A 25,431-nucleotide genomic window follows, 5' to 3' on the forward strand; every position below is an offset into this window, starting at 1 on the left:
TGACAAAGAGGGACAGAGTACCAAGAGGTTTAGACCAGTGGTTCTTAAACTGAACCTTGGGGAGGCAAGTTTCCAAGAACCTTCCATGGAGTCTGCAAAGTCAAAACTATTTTTATTATAATACTAAGACATTATTTGCCTTTTTCACTCTCATTATGAGTGCACAGTTGAGTTTTCCAGAGGCTACCTGAAATAGCACAACAGATTGAATGCACAAACAGATATGAAAATCCAAATGCCTTCTATTAAGCAAGACATTAAAGATATGGGCAAAATTTTAAAGTAACACCATTCTTTTTACTAATTTTTTGAAAATACAGTTTTTTTCATGAAAATGTGCTATTTGACATTTTTATTTTTAAAAATAACTTTTTAAAAATTTGTTTTAATATCAATAGCTGTAGCCCACATAAACAAAAGTTCTTGGGGCCTCAATAATTTTACAAGTGGAAAGCGGTCTTGAGACCAAAAGATTGAGACGGCTGGTTTATTCAGGCACATCTTATTCCTCCCTGGGGTTGCTGAAGTCGGAGCTAAACTTCCCAGAGCTCAACTAAGCGTGGCTCAAACCTTCTAAAAATATAACTGTTAATGGTAAGGCCACCTGGGCTCAATAGCAGCTAGTCGGGCCTCTGATTGCTCAGGCCAAAGGAAAAGAAGAGAATTTCGTTGGGCCCTGAAGTTGTCACCGTGGCGTACTTCTTCTGCTTTTTCTGGCCTTGATCTTTCATCCAGGATTGGGGATACGTGCATGCAAACTGGCAGGCGGACATTCCTCCCGCTCTTGTTTTTCAGTGTTAGTATCTACTTCACTCATACTGTTTTGGTTTCAAAGTGCTCTCAGGAGCCTCCTTAAAATACCAAACCTGTTTTTCGCCTTTTGAATAAATCCCTTGGCTTCACCAAAACTAAACAAAACAAAAATCAAAGTACATCTTTGTGTGTAACCCATATGCCTGTGATTTCTCCATCTGATTCTTTCTCTGGCCTCTTTTCCTCCCCAGTGAATTTTAGGCTGCCATGAAACCACGGAGGAGACAGCCTGACCCTAGCCACGGGTGCAGCAGGCATACATTTTCATTTCACATATTTTGTCGAGTGGGTGTAAGACATTTTTGCATAAACTGAGAGTTCACGAATGCCATTTCTTAGTCTTTCCTTTGCCCGCGGTCTTCTGCCCAGATCCATTTCTTCGCCCTAATTTTACAAGTAACTTTCTCCCGGCTGGATTGTTTGCATCCACGACTCCCAACGCTTGAACCTCCCGTCCCTTGGGCCTGACCTAATTCTAGGTGCCGGCTGTTTATTTCTCCACTTTGGCAAACGCACGTGGCTCTTCTGGAAGCTTCACTTTTGCTGCTAGGCTGGGTGCTGGGGTTCAGTGGGGCTCGGAAAACGTGCTCTAAAGTAGCCACGACCCCTGTCCCCGCAGAGCCCCGGCCCCGGACGCTGCAGGCGTCAGGAGGGGGCGGGGAGTAGGGAACGGCCGGGTGAATCACAGGGCGTAACAGGTGCCGCAGCCGCAGCTGCGCCCGCAGCGCGCGCGGACTCCAGGGATAAGGTCTTCTTTTTCTCCGGGTTTTTTTGGAGGTGAGGAGGAGACTCCCGAGGCCCCCACCGGACCAATGCAGGCCGCGGTTGTTCATCGCCTAGCAACTGGCGGAGCCAATGGTAGGCGGCGGGGCCTGCGGCGCCGGCGCGCGGGGGCGGGGTGGGAACCTCGGAAACCTGCGGAGGCCGGGAGGCGGCTGCAAGGGGCGGGGAAGGCGGGAGCCCGAGGCGGAGGAGGGGCCGCTGGCGGGAGGCGCTGCTGGCCCTCGGGGCTGCGGGAGCCGGGCTAGGACGCCGAGCGGTGACTCCCCGCCGCTCCCGGGGGCCGTGACGGTGAGCGGCCGTGCCTCGCGGCGGGGATTGTGACGCGCCCCGCCAGGGAGGGGCGGGCGGGGGTGGGCGCCGGCCAGGGGCGGGCGCCCGAGGTGAGAGCTTGCACCTGGCTCAGCGCCCTGCTGCTCGGCGAGAGGCTCCGCGCGGCTGTTGGGGCCGTTGCAGGGTGCGGGCGAGCGTCGACCCTGGCCGCTCCTGGAGGAGGTGGTGGGAGGTAGGTGCTGGACCCTGGACCGCTCTCGCTGGCGTTCGCGGAGCTGCGCCCGCGGAGTGCTCTGACCCGGGGAGCCCCAAACCCTGCCTGGGATGGAGCGAGGGTGGCGCCCGGCGTGGGGGGACGAGCAGCGCGGAGACGTCGGGGAGGAGGGGATGGCCCATTTGGGTCTGCAGAGTCTCAGCAGCGGCCGTGGAGCATGCGGAGTTTGGCGATTTGCTCGTGCAGCCGCAAGAGGCAGTCTTCAGAACCAGTTGTTGGGTGGCCGGTGGCCGCTGCAGTGGAGGAGAATCCCGAGAGTGGTCCAGTAAAAAGTCTAGGGGAAGAATTTACATCATCCAAGAAGCAGGCATGTGTGAAAATACTTTAGTTTAGAATTTTATCATGAAAATACTTTGGTTTAGAATTTTGTAGTTAACGACAGTAAACTGAATTGTGAGCTCCCGGCACATTTTTTGAGCCTATGTTATATGTTAATTGCCCAGTTAGGCAAATCGCTTGGACCCAGGACATAGAATGTACTAAATAATTTGCTGTCTACACGTATAATAAGGGAATCTTTAGATTATTTCCCAGTTTCAGGACCTATCGTTGTAAATGCCAAACTGCCATTTCTAGCAACGCTGATAAAGTTCTTGAATCTGAGAGAATTGAGATTTCTCTTTTCTGGACGCTGTAATAGGTTGATGATTAGAAAAGAGGATGATTTAGAAGTGTAAGGGTGGAGGCTTCTTAAACTTCCTGGGCTCCCTAACAATTCAGATTAGAGTCAAGTTGTAGAGTTGGCTGTGGGTGATGGATGTCATGGAGGCTTTCATGGTTCATGGGGGTTTGGCTTACTGTGGGGTAGAAGAAAATTCTGGTAGTCCTACAGTTTGATCCTGAACTAGACAGGTTGGTATGAGTTCACTCATTTAAGAGACTGAATAAAATTTGTAAAAAATTAGAAATTTGGAGAGAAAAATGCCTTTAAAGTTTACGTCAAGCTATCTTGAAATTTAGAAGTTAGAGGTAGATTTATGAATTTGGATCCAGTCGGCAAAACTTGATCCATCAAATCTCTTTTCCTAAAACTATCAACCTACAGGCCTGGGAAGCTTAGGTTATTCATTCACACTAAACAAGTAAGGAAAGCTAATAGCTAATTTAACACTGTTTTGCCTGCTGTCAATGAAAGTTTCTCAAACAAAACGGTTCTTTGAGAAGAGGGTTAGGAACTGATAGTTAAAACGAAAGCTCTTTCAGTGACTGGCTGAGCCTCTGAGACCAAGTCATTTTGTACCCTTCCTTCCCTTCTCGTTCCCCAGCTGTACAGGAAAGATAATAAAGCTCATGGATTACGTAACATGGGTGAGACAGCTTGAAGATAACTGTGAAGACTTAGTTATTCTAGGATGAAATGTGGAGATCTCCTCATAACACATTGTGCCTTGTGACAAGACTTGTTAAAGCACATTATGTTCTAAACATAATGAGGCAGATATATGAGAAAGCTAAATGTTATGCTGAAACTGTTTGCTAAAGACCTCAAGTCTGGCACAATGTCCGATTATATACTTGGGATCTCCTAATACTTGACAGTCTGCTCTTTGGCCAAAGCAGGCCGTGACACCGGTTTCATAAAGTAGGCGTTTGAGTGCCTTCTGTGTAATATGCACCTAGAGAAATTAGATGCATGAAAAGACACCGCCCCAAAATTGTGTGATTTTAATTCATTTCACATGCTTAAGTTGGATTGATTTCAAAGATTTTAAAGTTTTTTTTCCCATGTCTTTTACAATAGCTGTGAACATGCCTTATTGGTTTCACCATTTGCTCATGACACAAAGAGGTTTTGATACGATGTGGGTTTGTTTTGTGGCTTTGGTAATGGCGATATGGTTAGCTAGTAGTGAAGGTACAAGTTATCTTGAATTCATGAGTTTATGGGATGAGATAGAATAGAGAAACGCACCATTCATTATTAGTAATGTAAAACATCCTAGACTCGTGCCTTTTGATTGTGGGCCAATGTTATATGTAGAACCAGCAGATTTACTGAATTACGGTTTAATAATTCTTTCAATAAACATTCATTAAACGCTTAGTAAGTTGCTACTTGCCTGACCTGAGGTTAAAAAGATGAGTGTTGCCTTGAGGAATTTGTATTTTGGAAATTATCAGCATAGTGAGAGAGAGCAAAAAAACCTCACAAAAAGCAGATATGGGAAGGCTTTCAAAAAGAATGAGAATTTCAGCTGTGTCTGGCAGAGAAAGTGGAGTTCATCAAGCAGCTGGTGCATTCTGCGGCAGTGTACAGTTGAGGAGTTACAGGTGGCTTGGTAGAGTTGGACCAGGGTGGAGTTGCCATATTAATAAGGCTGTAGAACAGTGCTGTGAACATTGACCAGTAGGTTTCAGGGAACCTTCAGAGGGTTTTATGAAGGGGAATTATATTTGATTTTTACTTTAGAAGGATATTTCCACCAAAACCAGCATTTTGAGTGGTCTAAAATGTACTGAGCATAATCCAAATAATAACTGAAAGACAGGAGTCTCACACAGCAATTAGACTTGAGGTATATTTTGCTGAAGCCCTCAGAAACTTGTAGAAAAGCAGAAATAATTATACAACAGAGCTTTCTTGAGTATCTTCTACTTTTAAGACTGGAAGAATAGGGATACAAATTAAATAAGATACTTCCCCATTTTCAAGCAACCTGCATTCAGTAGGAGAAATAACACAATTATAATGCAGTACAGAATCTGGGTGTCAAACATAAAAATGTCAGATTCTAGCAATGTAGGATTCTGAGATGAGAGAGGAAATAGTCTTTCAAATTAGCAAAAATAAGTTTTTAAATAGAAATTAAACTACAAGCAGTTAAACATTCAGAGCAATCGTAACTACAGTTCTTGTCTTTTAACTCTTGCTTCACACATGTCCTTTTCTCATATTCTCTTGAGTCACATTTGATCTACCGTATTACTAGCTATGTGATCTTGTGTTTGATCTACCATACTACTAGCTATGTGATCTTGTGCCCTGGTTGTCGCATTTGTGAAGGATGATAACAATACCTACTTCGGAGGGGTGTGATTAGAAAAATAGGTTAGTATCCAGAACAGTGCCTGGAAAAATAGCTCATACTTATTGAGCATGTAATAGTTCTACTTGATATAAAAATGCTGTAATTGAGTAAGAACTGACTTTAAAGGCAGGATTTTTTTTTGTCGTGTTAAGTCTATCCATGAGCATCTAATAAAGCCTGTACATTCAGAGAAACATTCTTTTAAACTCGGATTCTTGAACAAGTGATTTTCCTTTTATTTGGTGATCATCTTTCTGAAGTCTGATTTTCATTTTTAGCCCTCAGCTTTGTCATTAAGTCACTAATCACCAAATCCAACACGTTTTTTAAATTAAAAACCTGCCCATTCTATGGCATTTGCTGCTGTGTATCACCCTTCCTCTTTAAATCTCTTCTCCCTTGGCTTTCCTGAAGTCCGTTCTCCCATCTCTTTGTATCTCTTGCGTCCAGGTCTCCTTCACTTACTGATGTTGATGTTCTTCGGAGTTCGTTCTCCTGCCCCTTTTTTCTTTGTGAATTTCATCTATCTAAATGTGCTCAGATGTCTTGTGAGTTCTAGGCTTAGAGTTTAGCCCTGTGTGAATGTCTCATGAGGGCATCTCCAAACCCAGTAAGCTGCACAGAGCTCATTATCTCCACACATTTGCCCAAACCCAGTTTTACTAACCTTACTGCTCTGTTCCCTTTATCTAAATGACACTATTATCTGTCAGGTGCCAAAGACAGGTTTTTTACATGGGAGAGTAAATGCCTTCCTTTTGTATACTTGTCACCATGTCCTGTCAGTCCAACTTCTGAATTATTTCTTACCTGTTCTTCGCTATCCTCAGTCACTGACTGAGTCAGCCATCTGGTTCCTGACCATTAATTGCCCAGTTTACTATGATATCTGTCAAAGGTTTTTTTTCAGATTATAAAAGTATTGTATGCTTTTTGTAAAAAAAAATAAATAAATAAGATAAAAAGCAAAAAAAATTTTAATTATGTATAGTTCTTGGCATACAGTGAGCACTGAGAATATATTTTTGTGCCATGGTGCTAAAAAATAGAACTTATTTTGCGAGCATTAAGTTTGGAGGAGATTTGTAGAGAAATATTGTTCTAAAAGAATTGTAGGACTAAATACGATTTTAAAATCGTATATAGAGCTTAAATAGTGTCCAGTAGATACTTAAAATTCAAGATGGGTTCCAGCCACTGCATATACTTTTCATTTGCCTGTTAATTGTAGCCTGGTTGTGATTTCCTGTCTGAAAGGTGTCTCCTTCGATTTGATTCTCTATTCTATAGCCAAATTTTAGGAATATCTCCCTGCATAGGATCTAGACTGTAAAAGCAAGCCATCATCATAGAAATAATCTGTAAGTACAACCCATCATTAGCCAGGTTGTTTTGTAATGAGGCGATAGGCTCAGAGAATTGATATCATTTGCTCAGCATATTTGTTGAGTGTCAGGAGGAAACCAGGCCTGTGAGGCTTTGGAATCATAAATAGCTAGTTTTTAGTCTTTCCAGGTTGAATAGCTGGATTTTATTTCTGTCTTCCAGGTTTGTAACTGTAAGTTACCTAATCTGTTGCCTCAGTTTCTTCCATCAATAAACCAGTGCTATCTTTACTCCTTCCTTGGGCTAGTGTGAGGGTTAAGTGGTACAGCTGATGGAGCCCTATCTGGCATGCATTAGGTGCTCTTGAATTCATCATTAGCCTCTATCCTACCAGTTTCACATAATTAGCTAGTACAGGAGTTATTAACTTGCCATCCGTGGATCCTTTGCAAATGGATGGCTTCATAGATCCTCTGAAACTCGAGCCCAAATTGCCTGTTCTTGTACTTTTAAAGGAACAGGGTCATTGGCTTTGGGTTTTGGGGCCCAAAACATTTTAACCCCTGAGCTGGCAGTAAGGCCAAGGACCCAGGGCTCTTGGTGCCTCCACAGTCAAACTGGGTAGAATTTAGAATTGTTTGAAATATTTGAGGAACATTATATATATGTATTTAAAGCATTTTAAAGGACTTCAGGTGTAAATAATTAGTTTATATTCCTTGGCTCATGACACATTTGTTTAACTGGTGCATTTATAGTTTTAATAATACAATAAGCACCACCTAACCCTCTGCATAACCCTATGGGCCCCTCCATTTCTTTTTCCTCTTTCCCTCACCTGAGGCAACTATTTACTGAATCCTATAGCCATCATTCCCTTGGTGTCTTTTAAATTACAGTTTTATTGCATCACATAATTTAAAACTGTATATGTTATATGCCCTATCTTCTGAACATTTTTTCATTTTATAATACTGAGATTTGTATTATGTGTCACTGAAGTTTTCTGATTACTGCATAATATTCCATTTTGTGAATATGGCATAATTTATCCATTCTCCTGTTGGTGGTATATGGGTTGTTTCCAGGGTGATACTCTTGTGCTGCTCGCTATTGTGAAGAATGCTGCTGTTTATGTGCACACCTCCTGGCATACATAGGCAAGAGTTTCTCTTGGGTTTCACTAGGAGTGGACTTGCTGGGTTGTAGAGTATGTTAATAGGATAAATGAATATTCAGCTGATGAACTATTTGTTTTTCAGAGTTTCCCCCATCTTCCAAGGTTTGATAAGCTGCTTAGCCAGGCATTCCCTAGGCCTGTTATTCTCAACCTCCATTTAGTGCTTTAGAACACTTTTATATCATTCTTGGAACCCATTTTGTAGGACCCATAGATAAGAATTCCTTTTTGATTTTCTCTAATTGAAAGTGCACATAAATAGAATGCTAATTTATATTGAATAACATTCTATAGAACACAGCAGTGATTCTCAAACTTTGTGTCAGAATTACGTGGAGGTTCTGCTAAAACACTGATTTTTCGGTCCTTGCACTCTAAAGCTTCTGAACTGTAGGTCTGGAGCGGAACTTGATAATTTGCATTTTTAACAAGTTCCCAGGTGATATTGATGCTGCTGGTCCCAGGGTCATACACTGAGAACTATAACCAATGATTGAATTTGGGCTAAATCATTGAAAAAAATGATGAGTAGATTTATTAATTATGTTTGGTTTCTTTGTTATTTCCAGTGCCTTTAGTAGATGTTATTACCATTTCATTATTTGTCAAGTGAAATACCAATAAATAGTAATTTAAAAATTTGATTTGGACTTCTTAGCTGACTTTTAACCTTAAAAGTTGATAGACTTCTAAAAAGTGACTCTTTTTTTCTTTTTTCTTAATAATCTTCTACTAAGAATATGATTGCTGCTATTGCTGTGTGTACATTGGAAGAATTTGAAACTGATACACAGTTTCTAAATTGCCATGCTCTTGATTCATACCCTGAATCACCTTGCTCCTTCTCTGAGCTGTTACCAATCAAGATTAGATTGTAAGCCCTTCTAAATTGCAGCATGGCCAAAGTGTTGACTTGTCTATCATACTAAGACAGCAGCAAACCTTACACTAATAGGTCCTTGGACTTGGACATTTGTTCAGCAGTCTCGACTGGGCTCCAACCTTGAATGAGTGATGATGCCTAATACTGACATGGGGTGTAAAGAATATGCTGACAAGCTTGCCAACCAAGAACTCAGTTGAGGTGGTGGGAGAGAAATTGTATTCCTGTCAGATCTGTGCTGTAATAGAGTTCATATTAAGTGTTCTAGAAGCACAAAGAGAAGGGATGGCAGTGCAGGGAAAGCCTGGCAATCAATATATTTGCTAGATTTTTCAAAAATTTTTTGAATTGTTACTTACAGAATTTAATATTTTGTCTGCTTTTGTATAGTTCCCATTCCAGTTATTCAGTTGGCATAACTATTTGATTGTAATTTAGTTTCAGGTGAGGTGGTCAAGAAGAGAATACTTGTTCAATTTGAAAAAGCAGCTTGAGGGGAGGAAGAGCATTAGAACAAATACCTAATGCATGCAGGGCTTAAAACCTAGATGATGGGTTGATAGATGCAGCAAACCACCATGGCACATGTATACCTATGTAACAACCTGCATGTTCTGCACATGTATCCCAAAACTTAAAAAAAGAAAAAGCAGCTTGAATATTGTATAGTTCCCCCTCTCCTATATGAAAGATAGTAGGGTGTAATGTTAAATGTGCTAGACTACCAGGGTTTGAATTTTGGCTTTGTCATGTTCTAGCTCTGTGTCCTAGGTCAAGAAAACTCCAGGCTTCAGTTTCCTTATCTGTAATGGGGGAAAGTATTTGGATCATTGTAAGACTGAGTAAGTTCGTACACATAAAATACTTAAAAGTGTTCCAAGTGCTGCATGCTTAATAAATTATTAAAATTAGGTAGAATCTCATTTGCTAAACATTGGGTTGCACATTGTTATAAAAATGTGAAGAAAAGGCAGGAAGTAATGGCTCACGCCTAATCCTAGCACTTTGGAGGCTGAGGTGGGCGGATCATGAGGTCAGGAATTTAAGACCGGTCTGGCCAACATGGTGAAATCCCGTCTCTACTAAAAATACAAAAATTAGCAGGTACGGTGGCATGCGCCTGTAGTCCCAGCTACTCAGGAGGTCGAGGCAGGAGAATAGCTTGAACCCAGGAGGCAGAGGTTGCAGTGAGCCAGATCACACCATCGCACTCCAGCCTGGGTGACAGAGCGAGACTCCGTCTCAAAAAAAAACAAAACAAAAGGTGAAGAAAGAATAATTTTGATATAAATAGCTGTACTCAATTCCATATGGGGTCCCATGAGAAATGTAAAAATCAAAAGAATAGAACTGGAAATTCTTTAAAGGTCATCTAGTTTGACTTCATAATTTTACAGATATGGAAACTGAAACTCAAAGAAATTATGACCGGTTCAAGGTTGCTCAGTACATAATAGAAATGTTGCTGAGAACCGTGGCCTCTGATGCTGCTCAGTCCAGTGCTCTCTCAGTACTCTGTCCCTGTGCAGCTTCCCTGAAGTGACAGCACCCTGGAAAACTAACAGTTTAATTGGCAGCCAACTCCAAAACAGATGAAAACATTAGCAATAAAAAGTCAGTGTGTAATGGAATATCAGATGGTATACATAGATTAAGTCCCTACTGTGTTTAACTTTGTGAGCTGCTCTCTTGAAGCGGAAATGCACCTTCTGGGTTACATTCATCGAAGGTTGAAAGATTAAGAGCATTTGTTTTTGAGGAGAGTGTTAATAGTTAAAATTTCCCTCTTTCCTCCTACCAAGGTTGGATTGTTCATTAAGCCAGGGGGAGAGTCCACTTTTGCCGGGTCTGCCAGTACTCCAAGGGCTTTGCCCTTGACGATAGTTGGGGGAAAGTCTGGCCTCTGCATTTCTGTTTCCTGTCTTCCCGATGGGCCGGGTTCCCACAGACATTCCCACAGAAGTGAAGACTGCATTACCCTTGTTCATGGGTATGTGTGCATATGTGGAACAGGTGCTAGAAGTGTACTTGATTGGTGGGATTTGTCTTAGTTGAGATTTCCACTCAAGGGCAGGGATTGAGCTAAGAGTACTTTCACACATTATCTCATTTAATTGTGCTTGAATACTCTGCCGCTAAAAATTTTACAGAATAATACATGCTCCTAAAACATTCAGGCTATATAAAGATACACTGTGGAAGAGGTGAAAGCCCTGGCCTTCCACCCCTCCCTATACCCAATCATTCCATCCCCAGGAGTGTCATTTGTAACAGTTTGTAACTTTTCCAGAACTTTTCCCTAAATATATATAGGTAATTTGATTTAACAAAAAATGGTGATCATACTGTTCTAATTAACCTGTAACTTCTTTTTTTGTGTGCTATACATGCAGATTTGCTTTAATCTTTAATAATCCCAGAATAGACTGGCTGTACCATATGTGTTGGTTTTTAACGGTTTGTCCATGATGGATATTAAGATTGTCTCTAGTTTTTGCCATTTCAAATAATACTGAAATTCAACAATGTCCTCAATATATATTATGCTTGCTCTCTTATATGCCTAGAAGTATAATTGATTAGTGGGAAGATTTACACATTTCAAATATTTGTTAATTGTTGGAATTGCCCTCTAAAACAACAAACTACTGATCTCTGGTAAAGAGCTATTTCCCTTACATAATTGATTATCTTAAAAAACTCTAGGACATTTGTATAATTTTCTAACCAGTTTTTGCCTGACAGGGCTGCTTGCCGTTTTATTTTATGAATTTTTTATCACTCATGCCATTCTACCGTTAGTTTTGGCATTTGAGAATGGTGCCGTTTATCCCCGTTTTCCTCTGCTTATCATCACCATAATTGCCTTTTAAAAACATAGACTTTTTTCTTTGTATGAAAAACACATTCATTTATAGAAAATTTGGAAGACAGACAGTAAAGTAAAAATTACATTTTTGTGCATGGAAGTACATAAAGAAAGCAATGAAAGTCCTGCCCTTGCCTTTTCCCTGTTTTTTAAGTTGGTTTTTCCTTGCAATTTTTTCTGTCCTTATAAAAACTTTAGTGTTTATAGAGCAGAATTTACACCTGTACATATCTACTGACACTTGTTTTGTTTTGTTTTTTTCTAAGGACTAAATAAGCTCATGTTAGATATGGTTTTGTAACTTTTTTACATTAACAAAATATCATGGAAGCCTTTTCAAGAGTAAAATAGCTAATAATAGCTAACATTTATTGAGCACTTACTGTGTACCCACGACCTTTTTTTTTAAGCCCTCTACATGCATAAGCTTATTTAATAAAATTATTAAAGAAATTTGATAAGTAAATTTACTATGTAACCGCATAATTTTTTGAGGTAAACTGCTTTTACTCTCCTTTTGCAGATGAGGAAAGTGAGGCCCAGAGAAGATTTATGTTCAGGGCCACTTAGTCTGTAAGTGTAGAAGCCAGGGTTTGGAACCAGATGGTCTAACTTTGGATTTTAACTCTGTACTGTTTCTCATACTACAGCAGTGATCAGTTCAAAGATACATAAGGAATTTAAAGAACAGCATGTAGCTCCCTGCTTTCTAAGCTGAGGATAGCTATCTAATGGCAGATTTTGGCCAGGAGCTTCATTGAGATTATATCCCTCAACCCAGAGATACACATGAATTATTGTACCATAATTTGTGTGTTCACACGATTTTATGCAGTCTGAGCCCAATTGGGAGATAGATTGAGTTCTGTCTTTACTGGTTGTTAAAGGAGTGGTGGTAGGAGATGCTGCTTCTTGAGCCCGTCACCCACTGAAGCAACAATATGTGATGGTTAAGAGAATGGGCTCTACAAATGTGGGCTTGGGGGTTGGAATCCTGCCTCTGCCACTTGCTAGCTCTGTGACCTTGGGCAAATTACCTAACCTCTCTGCCACAATTTCCTTATCTGTAAAAGGGAAAAAATAACGAAGTTGTTGTGAGGATTGATTTAATTATATACATAAAACATTTAGAATAGCTCCTGGCACATGTGTTATTAAACCAGTATCTTGTGTCCTAGTTATAGTGTACTTAGTTTTCCACCTCTTACTCCGTTAAATACCCACAATCTTAACAAGTAGATTATCATCACCCCGTTTGAACAGGTGAGGAAGCCATCTTGGAGAGAGAGTCTTGGAAATAAGTGTTTTCGTCAAGATATGACCCAGTCTGTTGACCCGGGCCTCTGAGGCTTGCATTGTTTGCACTGTACTTTGCAACTATAAATCCTCTGTTGGCCACAAAACATCAGGAAGACACATTATTAATATCAGTTTTTGAGTTCGTACCATTCATGTATATTTAAATTTATGAGGAAGAGTGTTTTTCTATGGAAAATAATCTATGAAATTACACCACTCAGAAGAAATAATTTAGATTTTAAATTCGTAAAGAGTAGATTTTCTGAGAGGTTGGACTTAATGTGTTTCTGTACTGATGCGCGCATCTGAACAATTTTAAGGTGCAGAGATATTTCTAATGGAATTCAAAGCTACAGTCTCCTTTATAACAAAATCATAGTTGAAAGTGATATTACAGTTTTAAATAATTGTAATATGTCTAGTTTTTAAGAGTCATTACTGATAATTCTTAAATTTTAGGACTGAATTTGTAAGATAGGACTAATGTTACAAGATTTAGTTTTATCTTCTTAACCCAACAGTCTGGTAATTCTAACATTGTGAGATTTTAGCGAAGACTTTAGTTAGCTCTATTTGTGAAAAATTCTGTGCAATACTTAGAAGCCCAGATGATGTTAAGTTACCATGTCCCTGTGTAATGGAAAGCTATTATTTTCTGTTAACTGCAGTTGTTTTAGAATTCTGAGTAGGTAGGCATTTGCACCTTCTCAAGTTTGAATTTCAAGTGAGTTTGAAAAGAACACTTAAAGTAGTGTACTTTGTGAGGGAAATCTTGTAATCAGGATACCGTGTTTCTGCGGAGCTCTCTTTCAGTTTGTGGCTGCAGAGATTTGGGAGTGAAGAGGAAAAGACAAATGGGAATTGAGAGTAATTCTTTTCTCTAAAGGGTTGACTTTTCTTTTGCTACTTTTCCATTGCTCTGTTCCTTTATCTACTTCTACCTGCCAGAATGAACATGTTAATTTGTTATCAGTTTTTGAATATTCATTGATTATGCCATCCTTTAAGTTTAGTGGGAGGGGATACAGAAAGGTAAAATGTGTGGTATTGGAGAGTGTGGCTGGGAAAGATGAAACAAACCAAGTATGTGGAGGGCTTAGAGATGGAGCTTTGTGGGCTGGAGTAGTTGGAGAAGGTTATCTGATGGGGACGGTGGTTGTGCACTGTTTTGTAAAAGCATTAGTTTTGAGATAGGTGCGAGAAGAAAGCACCGGTGGAGGCACAGAGGCTGAGTGAGTGTGCCGTATGTGGGACTGAGTTCATATTGTGAACATTTACCGAACACCTGCTGTGTTTCAGCTACTGTTGGCTACAAAGACGCATACGTTCCCTGCCCTCTAGAAGTTCATAAACTAGTGGAGAAGGCATCTAACCGTAATAGCATGGAATGATTAATTGTAATACTGGTTGATATCATTGTTAAAAACCTGATCAGCGGCATCTGTAGTGGATGGCATCGTTTTTAGTTATGTTTCAGTCAATTATGGTGTTAAGTTTTAGAAGGGACTCAGGAATTTCTCAATAAATTTATAGATATTTAACATACATACTTAAAAACTTGTATGAGTTATCTATTGCTTCATAACAAATGACTCTGAAATTTAGCAGCTTAAACAGCCAGCTTACAACAGATGAGTCAGGAATCTGAGCACAGCTTAGCTGGGTGCTCTGGCTCAGGGTGTCTCACTAGGCCATCAAGGTGTTGGACAAGGCTGCAGTCATCGCAAGGTTTGACTGAGGTAAAATCTAGTTCTAAACTCACCTGTATGGCTCTTGGCAGGCCTCAGGTCCTGTCGACCTCAGACATCAGTTCCTTGCCACACGGACCTCTCATAGAGTTGCTTACAACGTGATGGCTTGTTTTCCCCAGGAAGAGATATCTAAGAGGGCAAGGAATAAAAAACAACCTCAGATGGAAGCCACAGCCTTTTTATAACCTAATTTTGGAAGTGAAATCCCTTCACTTCTGCTATATTCTATTTGTTGGAAGCTAGTTAGTAGATCTAGCCCATACTCAAGGAACAGAATAACCCAAGAATAACCCAAGGGCGTGTCCATCAAGAGGCAGAAATAACCGAGAGCCGTCTTAGAGACTGCTTACCCAAAGTTCTACAAGGTATTGTTGTGTATGGAGAACCTCTTCATCTTTGGGTTAGAAGGAAAAAGGTAGCTAGCCAAGGAACTTTTCTGATGGCAAAAAACAGGTGTGATTAACCAGAACCACAAGATGTTTGTGCTAAAGGTCTGTAAAGTTAGTTTCGATGCTGTGTTAATATTTACGATAGAGAAGTATAAACAAGAACAAAGCTATTGTTTTGTGGCCAAGCAGAGACCAATTTTACAGTTGTGCCTCAATTTAAGTATTATATAAGTTCCAGTGAGAACTGTGTGCTCTGAATGAACTCATTTAAAGTGGATTATAAGAACACAGTCTTCTAAAGAAACAGTGGAAATCATTTTGATTATATTCTGTTTTCAGTTGGATGTGCATGCATGATAGAGATTTATGTGTACAAAGTTGAAAGGTTGAATAGTGATAGAATGAAAAGACCACAGAGTTGACCGGGCGTGGTGGCTCACGCCTCTGATCCCAGCACATTGGAAGTCCGAGGCGGGCAGATGACTTGAAGTCAGTAGTTCAAGACCAGCCTGGCCAACATGGTGAAACCCCATCTCTACTAAAATGCTTAAATTTACTACTTAGTTTTAGGGTATGTATTGATAAAGAGTCGTAAGTCCCCTTTCTTGGAAAAACTGGTCAGGTAACTTTTCTTTTATCACAAGTCTCCTAGCATGTAATTGTTACATCATTGAACAGAAGAGGATTCATGGAAACTTTTAGATTGTGTGAAATCATATACTGTTTGTTAAGTTTTTTGTTTCATAGGACTTCAAAATGGGGTTTTGGTTTTCATTGTAAACATTTTACAAAGTTTGTATCAGTAGGGCAGGGAACAATTCACTGTCTAGCCTGTAGGCACAAGAGAGCTAAATTCACAGAGAAAGGGTAACTGACTTAATTTACAATTTTAAAGAATGAGTATGTAATAGACACATTTTGGTGTTCTTTCTGTATGATGAGAAAAGACACTTAAAGCACTATTGTCTTACAGATACCTTAACAAGAACACAAAGAAATTGGAAAGGTACCTATTACTGTTTTCTTCTGATCTTGTTTCTTCCCCCAACCAGGTGATTATGAAATTAGCTCACTGTGTACTGTGTCTTTATAAAGATATCTGTCTCTAGATCATTTAATAATTTGTGTTCAACCTTTATTAGGAGCAGTGGTGCATTTTATTACAGGTTTTAGAAGCCTGTCATTTATATCAAATAGCCCTATGTCTAGATGATGATGATGATTAATATTAGCTTATGTGTGTCTTCTGTGCCAAGCAGTGTGCTAAATACTTTATGACTTTTCTCTTGGGAAATTTAGGAGGTATTCATTGTTATGGTAATTTACCTGTGAAGAAACTATGGCTCAGAGAGGTTAAGGAATTTACCCAAAGCTGAGTTATATTAGAGTAGAAGGGTTTATTGTCTCTTGGATTCTGTTTTACTTATAGTGATTATCTCAGAAAGCCAAAAGTAAAATCAGTATCTTTCTTAGTTGGTACAGACTCAGTCTTTATCCTTCTCATCCTGTTGCTAACACCCATTTAAGGACAGTAGGAAGAACAAAATAGTTCAAGGTACCCTTCCTTACCAAACACATGAGTAGAAAAGTGGCAAAAGACCATTGCCAGACTGAATTACTTCCTGTGTATATGTGTGTGTGTAACATCATAACATGTAATAGACACATAACGTCATCTGTCTCAGTATATATTGTGTACTGCTCTACAATTTAGAAATCATCCTTGGGTTTTTTTTTGCCCACATTTCAATCCATCTTTGAGTCTTGAAGGTTCTGTCTCCAGAACACATCCCTACTTCATCTGCCTGTTTCTGCTTCCACTGTTAGAACTGTAGTTTAACACTGGTTGTCTTGCCTGAACTATTGTAGTAGCCTCCTGATTTCTTCCAGCTTTTACAATTGCCTACCTATAGTCTACTCACAGAGTAGCCACAGTAATCTTTCTTAAAGCATAAAAGAGAACATGTTACTTTCCTACCTACAAGAAACACATCAATAGATTTTCATTGCAGTTTAGAGGAAATCCGATGTCCTATGCTGTAGCCTTTCTTACTGTGCTTCAAATATACTGGCCTTCTCTCTGTTTTTCATCCTTAATACGTTAATATCCATCTTAAGTCTTTGTATCTGCTGTTTCCTTTACCTGGACTGCTCTGGTCATTGATTTTCTTGTGGCTGACTCTGTATCATTTAGGTTTCACTTCAGATGTCACCGTTTCAGTGGAGATTCTCTCACTGATCCAGATGCTCCCTACCTTAATACTCTCTTGTATTACCATGTTTTATTTTCTTTTAGTTATCACTCTGTTAAGTTGTTGCTCACTTGTTTGGTATTTATTTCTACCTCCATCAGAATATGAACTTCACTTCTTGAGAGCATATGGCCTCCCCTGTGCCTAGAAAAATGTAGTAGCACATAGTTGGAGCTAAATTAGTATTTATTGGAAGAATGTAAATTTCTTTTTTCTTTTTGAGATGGAGTCTCACTCTGTCGCCCAGGCTGGAGTGCAGTGGCACGATCTCAGCTCAATGCAACCTCTGCCTCCCAGGTTCAAGGGGTTCTTCTGCCTCAGCCTCTTGAGTAACTGGGATTACAGATGCCCGCCACTACACTGGCTAATTTTTGTATTTTTAGTAGAGACGGGGGTTTCACCACATGGGCCAGACTGGTCTCAAACTCCTAACCTCAAGTGATCCACTCGCCTCAGCCGCCCAAAGTGCTGTGATTACAGGCGTGAGCCACTGCAGCCGGCCTAAATTTTCATTTAACACTATATTTTGAATATTTTACCACAGTCTTAAATATTCAGAACAATGGTTGTGAACTCTTGATCTACAGTCCAGATTTGGCCTAAAGACACATTTTACTTGGCTTATTACATAGTGCTGTTGTTTGAGGTATAACTTACAGTCAAGTGCACAGATCTTAAAAAGTGTACAACTCGATGAACTGAACTTGTGTATACCGGTGTAACCACATCTCAGATCAAGATGTAGAAAGTCTTGGCACCCCAGAAGCCTCACTCATTTCCCTCTCTAGGCACTCCCCTTTCCCACAGGATAACTTAATACATAGAGGTTTTTTTAAAATTAACTACTAACATTTTAAAATTGGGAGACTTCACATAAAAATCCAGAGTTCCAGTATCTCATAAAAACATCTAAGATCAACAGAACTGCTTTCCCCTTGACCACAATTTATTGTAGCCAAGAAGCAGCTGTCCAGAGTATTGATGTGTTCCCCAGGTTGCATACAGTCTTCACCCTTCCTCCTCTTCCCTCTGACCTTGAAATCAGTTGCCAGTTGCCACTTACAGTTTCGTTTGAATTGCTTTTCTTATAATGGAGAAATATTTATCTCTTCCATTGTCTCTATAAAAAAGTGAAAACATAAATGGAAACAGGAAGGGTGTCTTATACTTAGTCCATACCATTTGTAGTTTTGGCTGTTTGTTAACCATCTAATTCTACACAACAGTTACGTTTAAATGCTGTATAAATATATTGTTTTTTTTTTTTTAGCCATTCTACGGAAACACAAGCACGTGATTTTTGTTTTTTTGATATTGTAAATAACAAATTTCAGATTAATCTTTGTACACATCATTTTATTAGGATAATATTTTAGAAGTAGATTTTCTGGATCAAAATATGTTTTCGTTTTTAAGACTTGATACATATTGTCAGCTTTCTTGGTAGTAGTATAAATTGCTATAATCTGGAGAGAGTATATGGAAGTGTTCATTTCTGTACATCTTTGCCAACACTGGGAATTGTAATTTACAAGTTTTGCCAATATAGTTGGTAAAAACAAAAAAAAATGGAAATGCTGGCCAAGAAGTTTTTCATCTTCTCATCTACATAAGTAATTGTATTTTATTTTAAAGGATATAATATGGAAATATTACTTAGTACAATACTATACCTTAGATGTATGTTGAGTCAAATCATGTACCATGTGTCTTGTATATAAAGGAATACGAATACCTCAGTAGAACTTGGGAAGCCTTTAACCTTGATCCTTACATACTATTTATATTTCTGTGTATATACACACACACCTTGTTCTATCTCTGTGCATGGGAATAAATATTGCAAAATCCTTCGTTTTGAAGCACATGCAACTAATTCTTCAGCACTGGGTTTATATTGGCTTTCATATTTTAAATTAGATGCTATTATTCTATAATCTGCTTTTTAAGGAGATGCCTACATAGAAGAGTGACAGCAGCTGGACTAAATGTTTAACTGCTGAACTAGTTCCTCAGGTATCCTGGCTCTAGAGATTGCTATGGGAGATTGGATGACTGTTACAGATCGAGGTCTGTCTTCAGGTAACTAAGTCTAAATAAATTGTAAACTAAAGCAGAAACTGTAAAGGTGGATTTTTCAATGAAAATATAAAATAATTACTGCAGATATTGAAGATGTGACTAAAGAGAGACAAGTGGTTATAAAATACTTACTTTCATGCCTGCTGAGAACACCACTTTATTTGTATCTTTTTGGAAAAAAAAGTATGTAGTTTTCATAAAAAAGAGACTTTGCCCTAATTTGAAAATACCTTAAAATATATATGTATATGGTATAATTATATCTATGTTTATGTGTATATATATAATTCAAGTCTTTAGTAATAGAGATTATGTTAGCTTTACATACGTTTTTCTAAATTATTTATATAAGTGCTTTTTATTCTTTCAGAAAGCAAAACTATCTCTCAATATACCTCAGAAATAAAGATGTCTCCATCAAGTTTATACTCACAGCAAGTGCTATGTTCTTCAATACCTTTATCAAAAAATGTGCACAGTTTTTTCAGTGCCTTCTGCACAGAGGATAATATTGAACAGAGTATTTCATATCTTGATCAGGTAACATGTTTTTGTAAAAAAAAAAGCATAAATCATGTTATATAATAGAATGTATCAAAGTTATGAGAAAAACATTTGTCAAACACAAGTTTTTTGTTTATATAGTGCCCCTGAGACTTAGATTTTCAGACAACCTTGGTGATTATCTCATCTAGAGATAGCAAGTCTAACTTTTTTATCTGGAGCAGGCTGGCCTCCTCATTGTCCCAGGGGCTCCTCCACTGAGAGTCTAGCCATCACTTTATGGATGCAGAAACCCAAGTGCCTTGCTCCATGTCACAGATTTATAGCAGAGGCTAAAAGAGCCCCATCCTTTGTCCTTTGGGATATTGACCATTTTCTTAACTATTTCAAGATAGTTTTCTATTTTTCTCGGAAACGATTTCTATCTTTTGATTTTTTTTTTTACTAAGTTGTCCAGTAACCAACCTTTTAAAATAATTCACATATATTTTTAGTTTTTAATTGACAAAACTTATATATATTTGTCATGTACAACATGATGTTTCAGAATACACATTGTGAAATGGCACAGTGCACATACCTCAAATACTTATATCATTTTTTGTGGTAGAATTTACTCTCAGCAATTTCGGGAATATGGTACGTAGTTATTAGCTGAGGTCACCATATCATACAATAGATCTATTGAACTTATTCTTCCTATCTATCTGAAAGTTTAATATCCTCTGACCTGTAGCTCCTCAACTGTAACCAACTTTAAGAAAACATTTTCTCCTACCAGGAATTGACTACTTTTGGTTTTCCTTCATTATATGAAGAATCCAAAGGTAAAGAGACAAAGAGAGAGTTAAATATAGTAGCTGTTTTAAATTGTATGAATGAGCTGCTTGTGCTTCAGCGGAAGAACCTTCTAGCTCAGGAAAATGTGGAGACACAGAATTTGAAGCTGGGAAGTGATATGGACCATCTACAGAGCTGCTACTCAAAACTTAAGGTAGAAATTGCGTATCTGTATTTTGATGCCATAATTATATAATTGAATACTATAAATTTTTACTGACTTTATTAAATATTTCAGGGTTTTCTTAAGCTTTAGGGTTTTCTTTTTAAACAGGTAAATAAAAGTGAACTTATAATTTGCACACATCTGCTTCCTAATACCTACTGTATATTGATGGCATTAATTTTTTGAGCTGTTTAATGACTTGCTGAATCTATAAAAAGTTAGGAAATATTCTATGCTCTGGGAAAATAAAATAACGATTCTGTCATCCAATCTTGGTTAAGAAAGTATATGCTTCATTTAAAAGTCTTATTGTAAGAGGCTGCACAAGTTAATTCCAAGAAAAATATTATTGAGGCATCTATGATGCCACATGAGCTAAGGGCTCAATAGTTAAAGCAGACTAGATAACTTCTCTTAGAAGCCTTGGGTCTCTGGAAAAGATTATAGAAAAATGCTTAGTAAACTTGCTTTTCTCTTAAAAAAAAAAAGGAAGTATTTTTCACAGGACCATTGAACCTACTAACTTTAAAATGTAGAATATTTGATACTGGTTTCTGTTTTGATTTCTTTCTTTTTCTTCCTTTTATGTTTTCATTTGTATTTTTAAAATGTTTATCCAGGGAGAAGGGAACAAGGTGTTCAAAATCATGGTGTGGTCGGGACTTGTAGTTGTATGTTATTAAGGATGTAATATAAATCAAGTCAAATTTTTTCCTAAATATACTATTCTATATTGGGTTTTGTGATTTGTGAAAATCAAAGCCTTTGCGTTTGTATACTGTCAAATGATCAGCTTCCTTTTAGTTTTTCATCTGTTGGTCCATGCCCCTTTACTTTTCCTTATTTTTCTTTGTGTACATCCTCCCCCACCGCACGCCGTCTAAGAAAACAATTAAAAAACCCACTCAGAATCTTGAATCTTCGAGCTCTGTGAGGGAATAATAGGACCTCTCTATAGAATATTTAAAAATCCCCTAGCAGGAAATGTGCTGTGATGATGTGGCATAGAGTTGGCCTACATGGGAACACTAGAAACATTTGGAGATTGGTTTAGAGACATCTTCGCTCTTTACGAGCACCTGTGCCTACCAGCCTGTCATTGATAATGCTGTCTTATGTTGTCTTCTTGGTTCATACACAATGATGAAAGTGTGTTTTCTCGTAGTAATGTTTTTAGGCTTTCGTGCGTCCTATATTCCTAAGAGGTGGAGATGACCCAGCTATGTCTCTTGGGGAAACTGTGGCAGATTGGAAAGGGTAGTTGGTGCCCCCCAGGCTTGTGAAAAGGTTATGAGTTATGGATGCTACTTTAATCCAGATCAGAGAGAACTATGGAAGGTCTTATTAAGGATTGGGCTGATCCAGAGGTTGTAACCCTTGGCCATGTGTCTTATAAGTAGCTGGTAAATCATTATGATATGTTGGTGATCTGAGGCTATTGAGCCTTTCCTTCAAGGAGTGGTCCCATTTATTAGGACTACCCAGAGCAGAGACTGTTTCTTCAGGATGTCTTCTAATATGGGATTTGACCTAGGCCAGAATCTTGTTATTTTGAGTCAACTGTGGACAGAAATGTGTATTCAATGGGGAAAGTTGCTAATCTGTCTGGAAAAGTTTCTAGATCTAGCATATGATTAATTCAACTTGTTGAACAAAAATGTATTGCGTATGTGCTAGGCACTGAGTTTCAAAGTTGAGTGAAACCCCAGTCTTAGTTCATGAGGAGACTGCAGTCCAGGGAAAGGAGACATATTGAAACATAACTGTTTGCTTCATTAATTGTTCTTGGGGTAGGAAGCAAGGGAAGGCTTCACGGAGAGGTAACATCTGATCTGAGATTGGAAGAATGAGTAGAAATTTGCTAGTGCTTGAAAATGTCATTCTAGACAGAGTATATGACTTGTATAAATGTGTAGCAGCGTAAGAGATCACTGCACTTTAGAGGAACCACAAATATCTCTGTTGGGGCTGCGATGAGTATGTGATGGGTATGAAGAGTGGTATGAGGTAAGACTGGAGCCTTGTCTCCAGATGGTATGAAAGGAATTGTACGAAAACAGTGAAGCACTGAGGAGTTGTAAACAGGAGGAAGACAATGTGTAAATATTCTGGCAGTGGGGTGGAGAAATTGTAGGGGAATTGCAGACTTGAATTTGGGATGGAGTTAGGGGGCTCAGAAAGCCCTGGTGATAAGAATGCCTGTTAGCGACCCTTTGCTGAGGTTTTGGACTTGAACTAAGGTAGTGCTAATGGGGATAGTAAGTAAGATTGAGATCTGATGAACACTTAGGAAGTAGAATGGGTAGGATTTTATGAAAAATTGAATTTGGAGAATAGGAGTCATGAATTCAAGACCCCATTCAGGTCTCTGCCTTGAGTTACTGAGGATGGTGATGTGATTCACTAAGAAAGGAAGGAGGGGTGCATGCGGATGTTCAGGGGTGACGCTGAGTTCAGGTAAAGTGTTGATCATCACGCGGAGCCAATTTCTGATTTGATGTATATGCTACGTATCACCTGGCCTAGTGCCTGTAAGTTATGTCATGCCAACTGATCTGTCCTAGCAGTAAGATTAAGTTTTACACATTCAAAAAAAGGGTGCCAAAAATTGACAACCTTAGTTATCCAGGTTATACTCCTACATTTTCTGTATCTTCTTGAGATCTGTTCTTACAGAAATTGTGCAAGTTATTATTTATGGTTGGTTATGACATAACTTGATTGGCTTTTGAATTTTAGAAAAATATTAGTACAATTTAAAAAATATTCCGTATGGGTGGCCTCATGCAGAACTTGGCACAGTTCCTCAGGAAATGCAGTAAGTTGAAAAGGAGCATCTTGTCTCATACTAATTCTGGATTTGCTGCCATTCCTCTCTGGGAAGTACCTTCAGAGACTTTACCACCTGCAGGGAGAAGTGGTGTCACACAGAAGTCCCATTTCTGTGACTCAACCTGTTGCCACTTTGCTTGGTCGCCCATCTTTTTCTTCAGACTTAGCTCCAAATCACTTTTGCTTCTTTTTCAAAGCCAAGTACACTCTCGAAGGATGATGGCGTTGCTGTATTTGAGGAGATCTTCAAAAATGTGGTATAGAAGTGTTAAAAAGTATTAAAAATAAACTTTAAAAATATTCAGGGGCAGCATCATGGAGTGATGCTCTTTCCAGGGATCCATTTTGAAGCACTTTTTTATATATGTACAAAATTTGATATGTAAATTAAAATTTGATGTGTAAATTTAAATGTTATAATTTTATAGTATACTTTGTAATAATTCCTTTAAATAAACATTTCACGTGCCACTAACATTTGATTTTGACTAATAAACAGTAGGATGTATAACTTCTTGTTACTGACCTTTTAAGGATTCAATTATTCTAAATCCTTTATTAATTTTAATCAGAATTACATGTAAATGTTTTAGGAACAACTGGAAACTTCCAGGAGGGAAATGATTGGGCTTCAGGAAAGAGATAGACAGTTACAATGTAAGAACAGGAGTTTGCATCAGCTACTAAAGAATGAGAAAGATGAGGTGAGTTGTCAGTTACTGCAGATGAAGTTTAAGTGAATTTTTCTTTTCTCTGTTATATGAGATGACCATAAGAGCCACTTTACTTGAAAAAAGAAAGAACCATTTATTCATCTTTCCCCGAATTGGTACGGTAGACCTTTGTGTATAGTATTTAACTGGAAGGTCAGGAACCCTCTCCACCACAGCCCCCGCCACCAGTGGATCCATTTGGCTTAGATATTAGTTCATAGCTGGTAACAGTCAGTGTCCTGGACTGCCCTTCCTGGACTCATGTTCACTGTCACTTTTTCTTAGGCACAAGAGTGCTTTAAATGCGGATCTTTTATTCTCTGCTGTACCTGTACGTGATAGCCGAGGTGCCCCTTCTTGCATGCACTGTCTTAAATACTGACGTTGTTCATCTAGTCAAGCAGTTTCTTCATTAAATGGGCACAGAAGCAGTTCACATTAAAAATCTAATTTCTGACACAAAAGATACAATTCTAATTTCTGTTTTAGTGGTTACTTAGCAGAATTCTAATTTCTACTTTAGTGGTTACTTGGACCTTTAGCACGACTGCATTTCAAAATATTATTTTTTCATTTTTGTAGGAAGAAACCATTATGTTTTTATTGCTCTAAAGTATGACCTCTGACCATTTAATAACTATAAAAATATAATAGTTTCAGTGTTTTATGTTGTTTGAACTATAATTAAAGACTTCTGAGGAGTGTATTTCTTTAAAGAGCCCTGGAGTGGTTTAGATAGATTTGTTTTTACCATATTTGTTTATTTAGTAGTATATTTAGTAAGTAGGTAATTAGTATTTAAACTGTAAGTTTGCTTATACATGTTTCCTTGAGTTCACAGACAATTCTGACTAGATCTGTTGATTACATTTAAATGGTTTGAATACAGTTCATCTTTGGTAGGGATTAAGTTAATCATGTTAATCCCTAGCAGGGATTGGGAATGGCTTTGTAAAAGAATAGGACATACTCTATCATGAGCTGCCTGAGAAACTGTAATTGATCTGAACTTTGAACAGCAGTGTCTGGCACATAATACACACTCAGCAAATATTTGGACTGGATTATTCTGCTGTTTGGACTTGCTCTTATTTGAGAATTGTTTTTAATTAGAAAAATGAGCCTGCTTACCTGCAGCCATGTGCCACAGGCTTAATTCACTTTGTCACAGATTAA

At 38.6% G+C, this 25,431-nt stretch overlaps 1 protein-coding gene across 5 annotated transcripts in view; it reads left to right on the top strand.

Annotated features, from left to right (window-relative positions):
• Positions 1-1,709: 1,709 nt before the first annotated feature.
• The window catches only part of SSX2IP (SSX family member 2 interacting protein), a 45,882-nt gene continuing 22,160 nt past the window's right edge, over positions 1,710-25,431 (top strand). For 2 of the 5 annotated variants that reach the window (XM_023208566.2, XM_023208582.2), the window contains exons 1-5: positions 1,782-2,098; positions 19,069-19,200; positions 19,571-19,740; positions 20,486-20,698; positions 24,136-24,246. In XM_023208566.2, the coding sequence (XP_023064334.1) occupies positions 19,158-19,200; positions 19,571-19,740; positions 20,486-20,698; positions 24,136-24,246 (537 nt within the window). In that variant the 5' untranslated portion in view covers positions 1,782-2,098; positions 19,069-19,157. Of the gene's footprint in view, positions 2,099-19,068; positions 19,201-19,570; positions 19,741-20,485; positions 20,699-24,135; positions 24,247-25,431 lie in introns of those variants that run through there. The other 3 variants (XM_023208575.3, XM_023208556.3, XM_023208588.2) reach the window with 3 other exon arrangements.

Source organism: Piliocolobus tephrosceles, chromosome 1 (assembly GCF_002776525.5).
Source record: "Piliocolobus tephrosceles isolate RC106 chromosome 1, ASM277652v3, whole genome shotgun sequence".
Lineage (NCBI taxonomy): Eukaryota > Metazoa > Chordata > Mammalia > Primates > Cercopithecidae > Piliocolobus > Piliocolobus tephrosceles.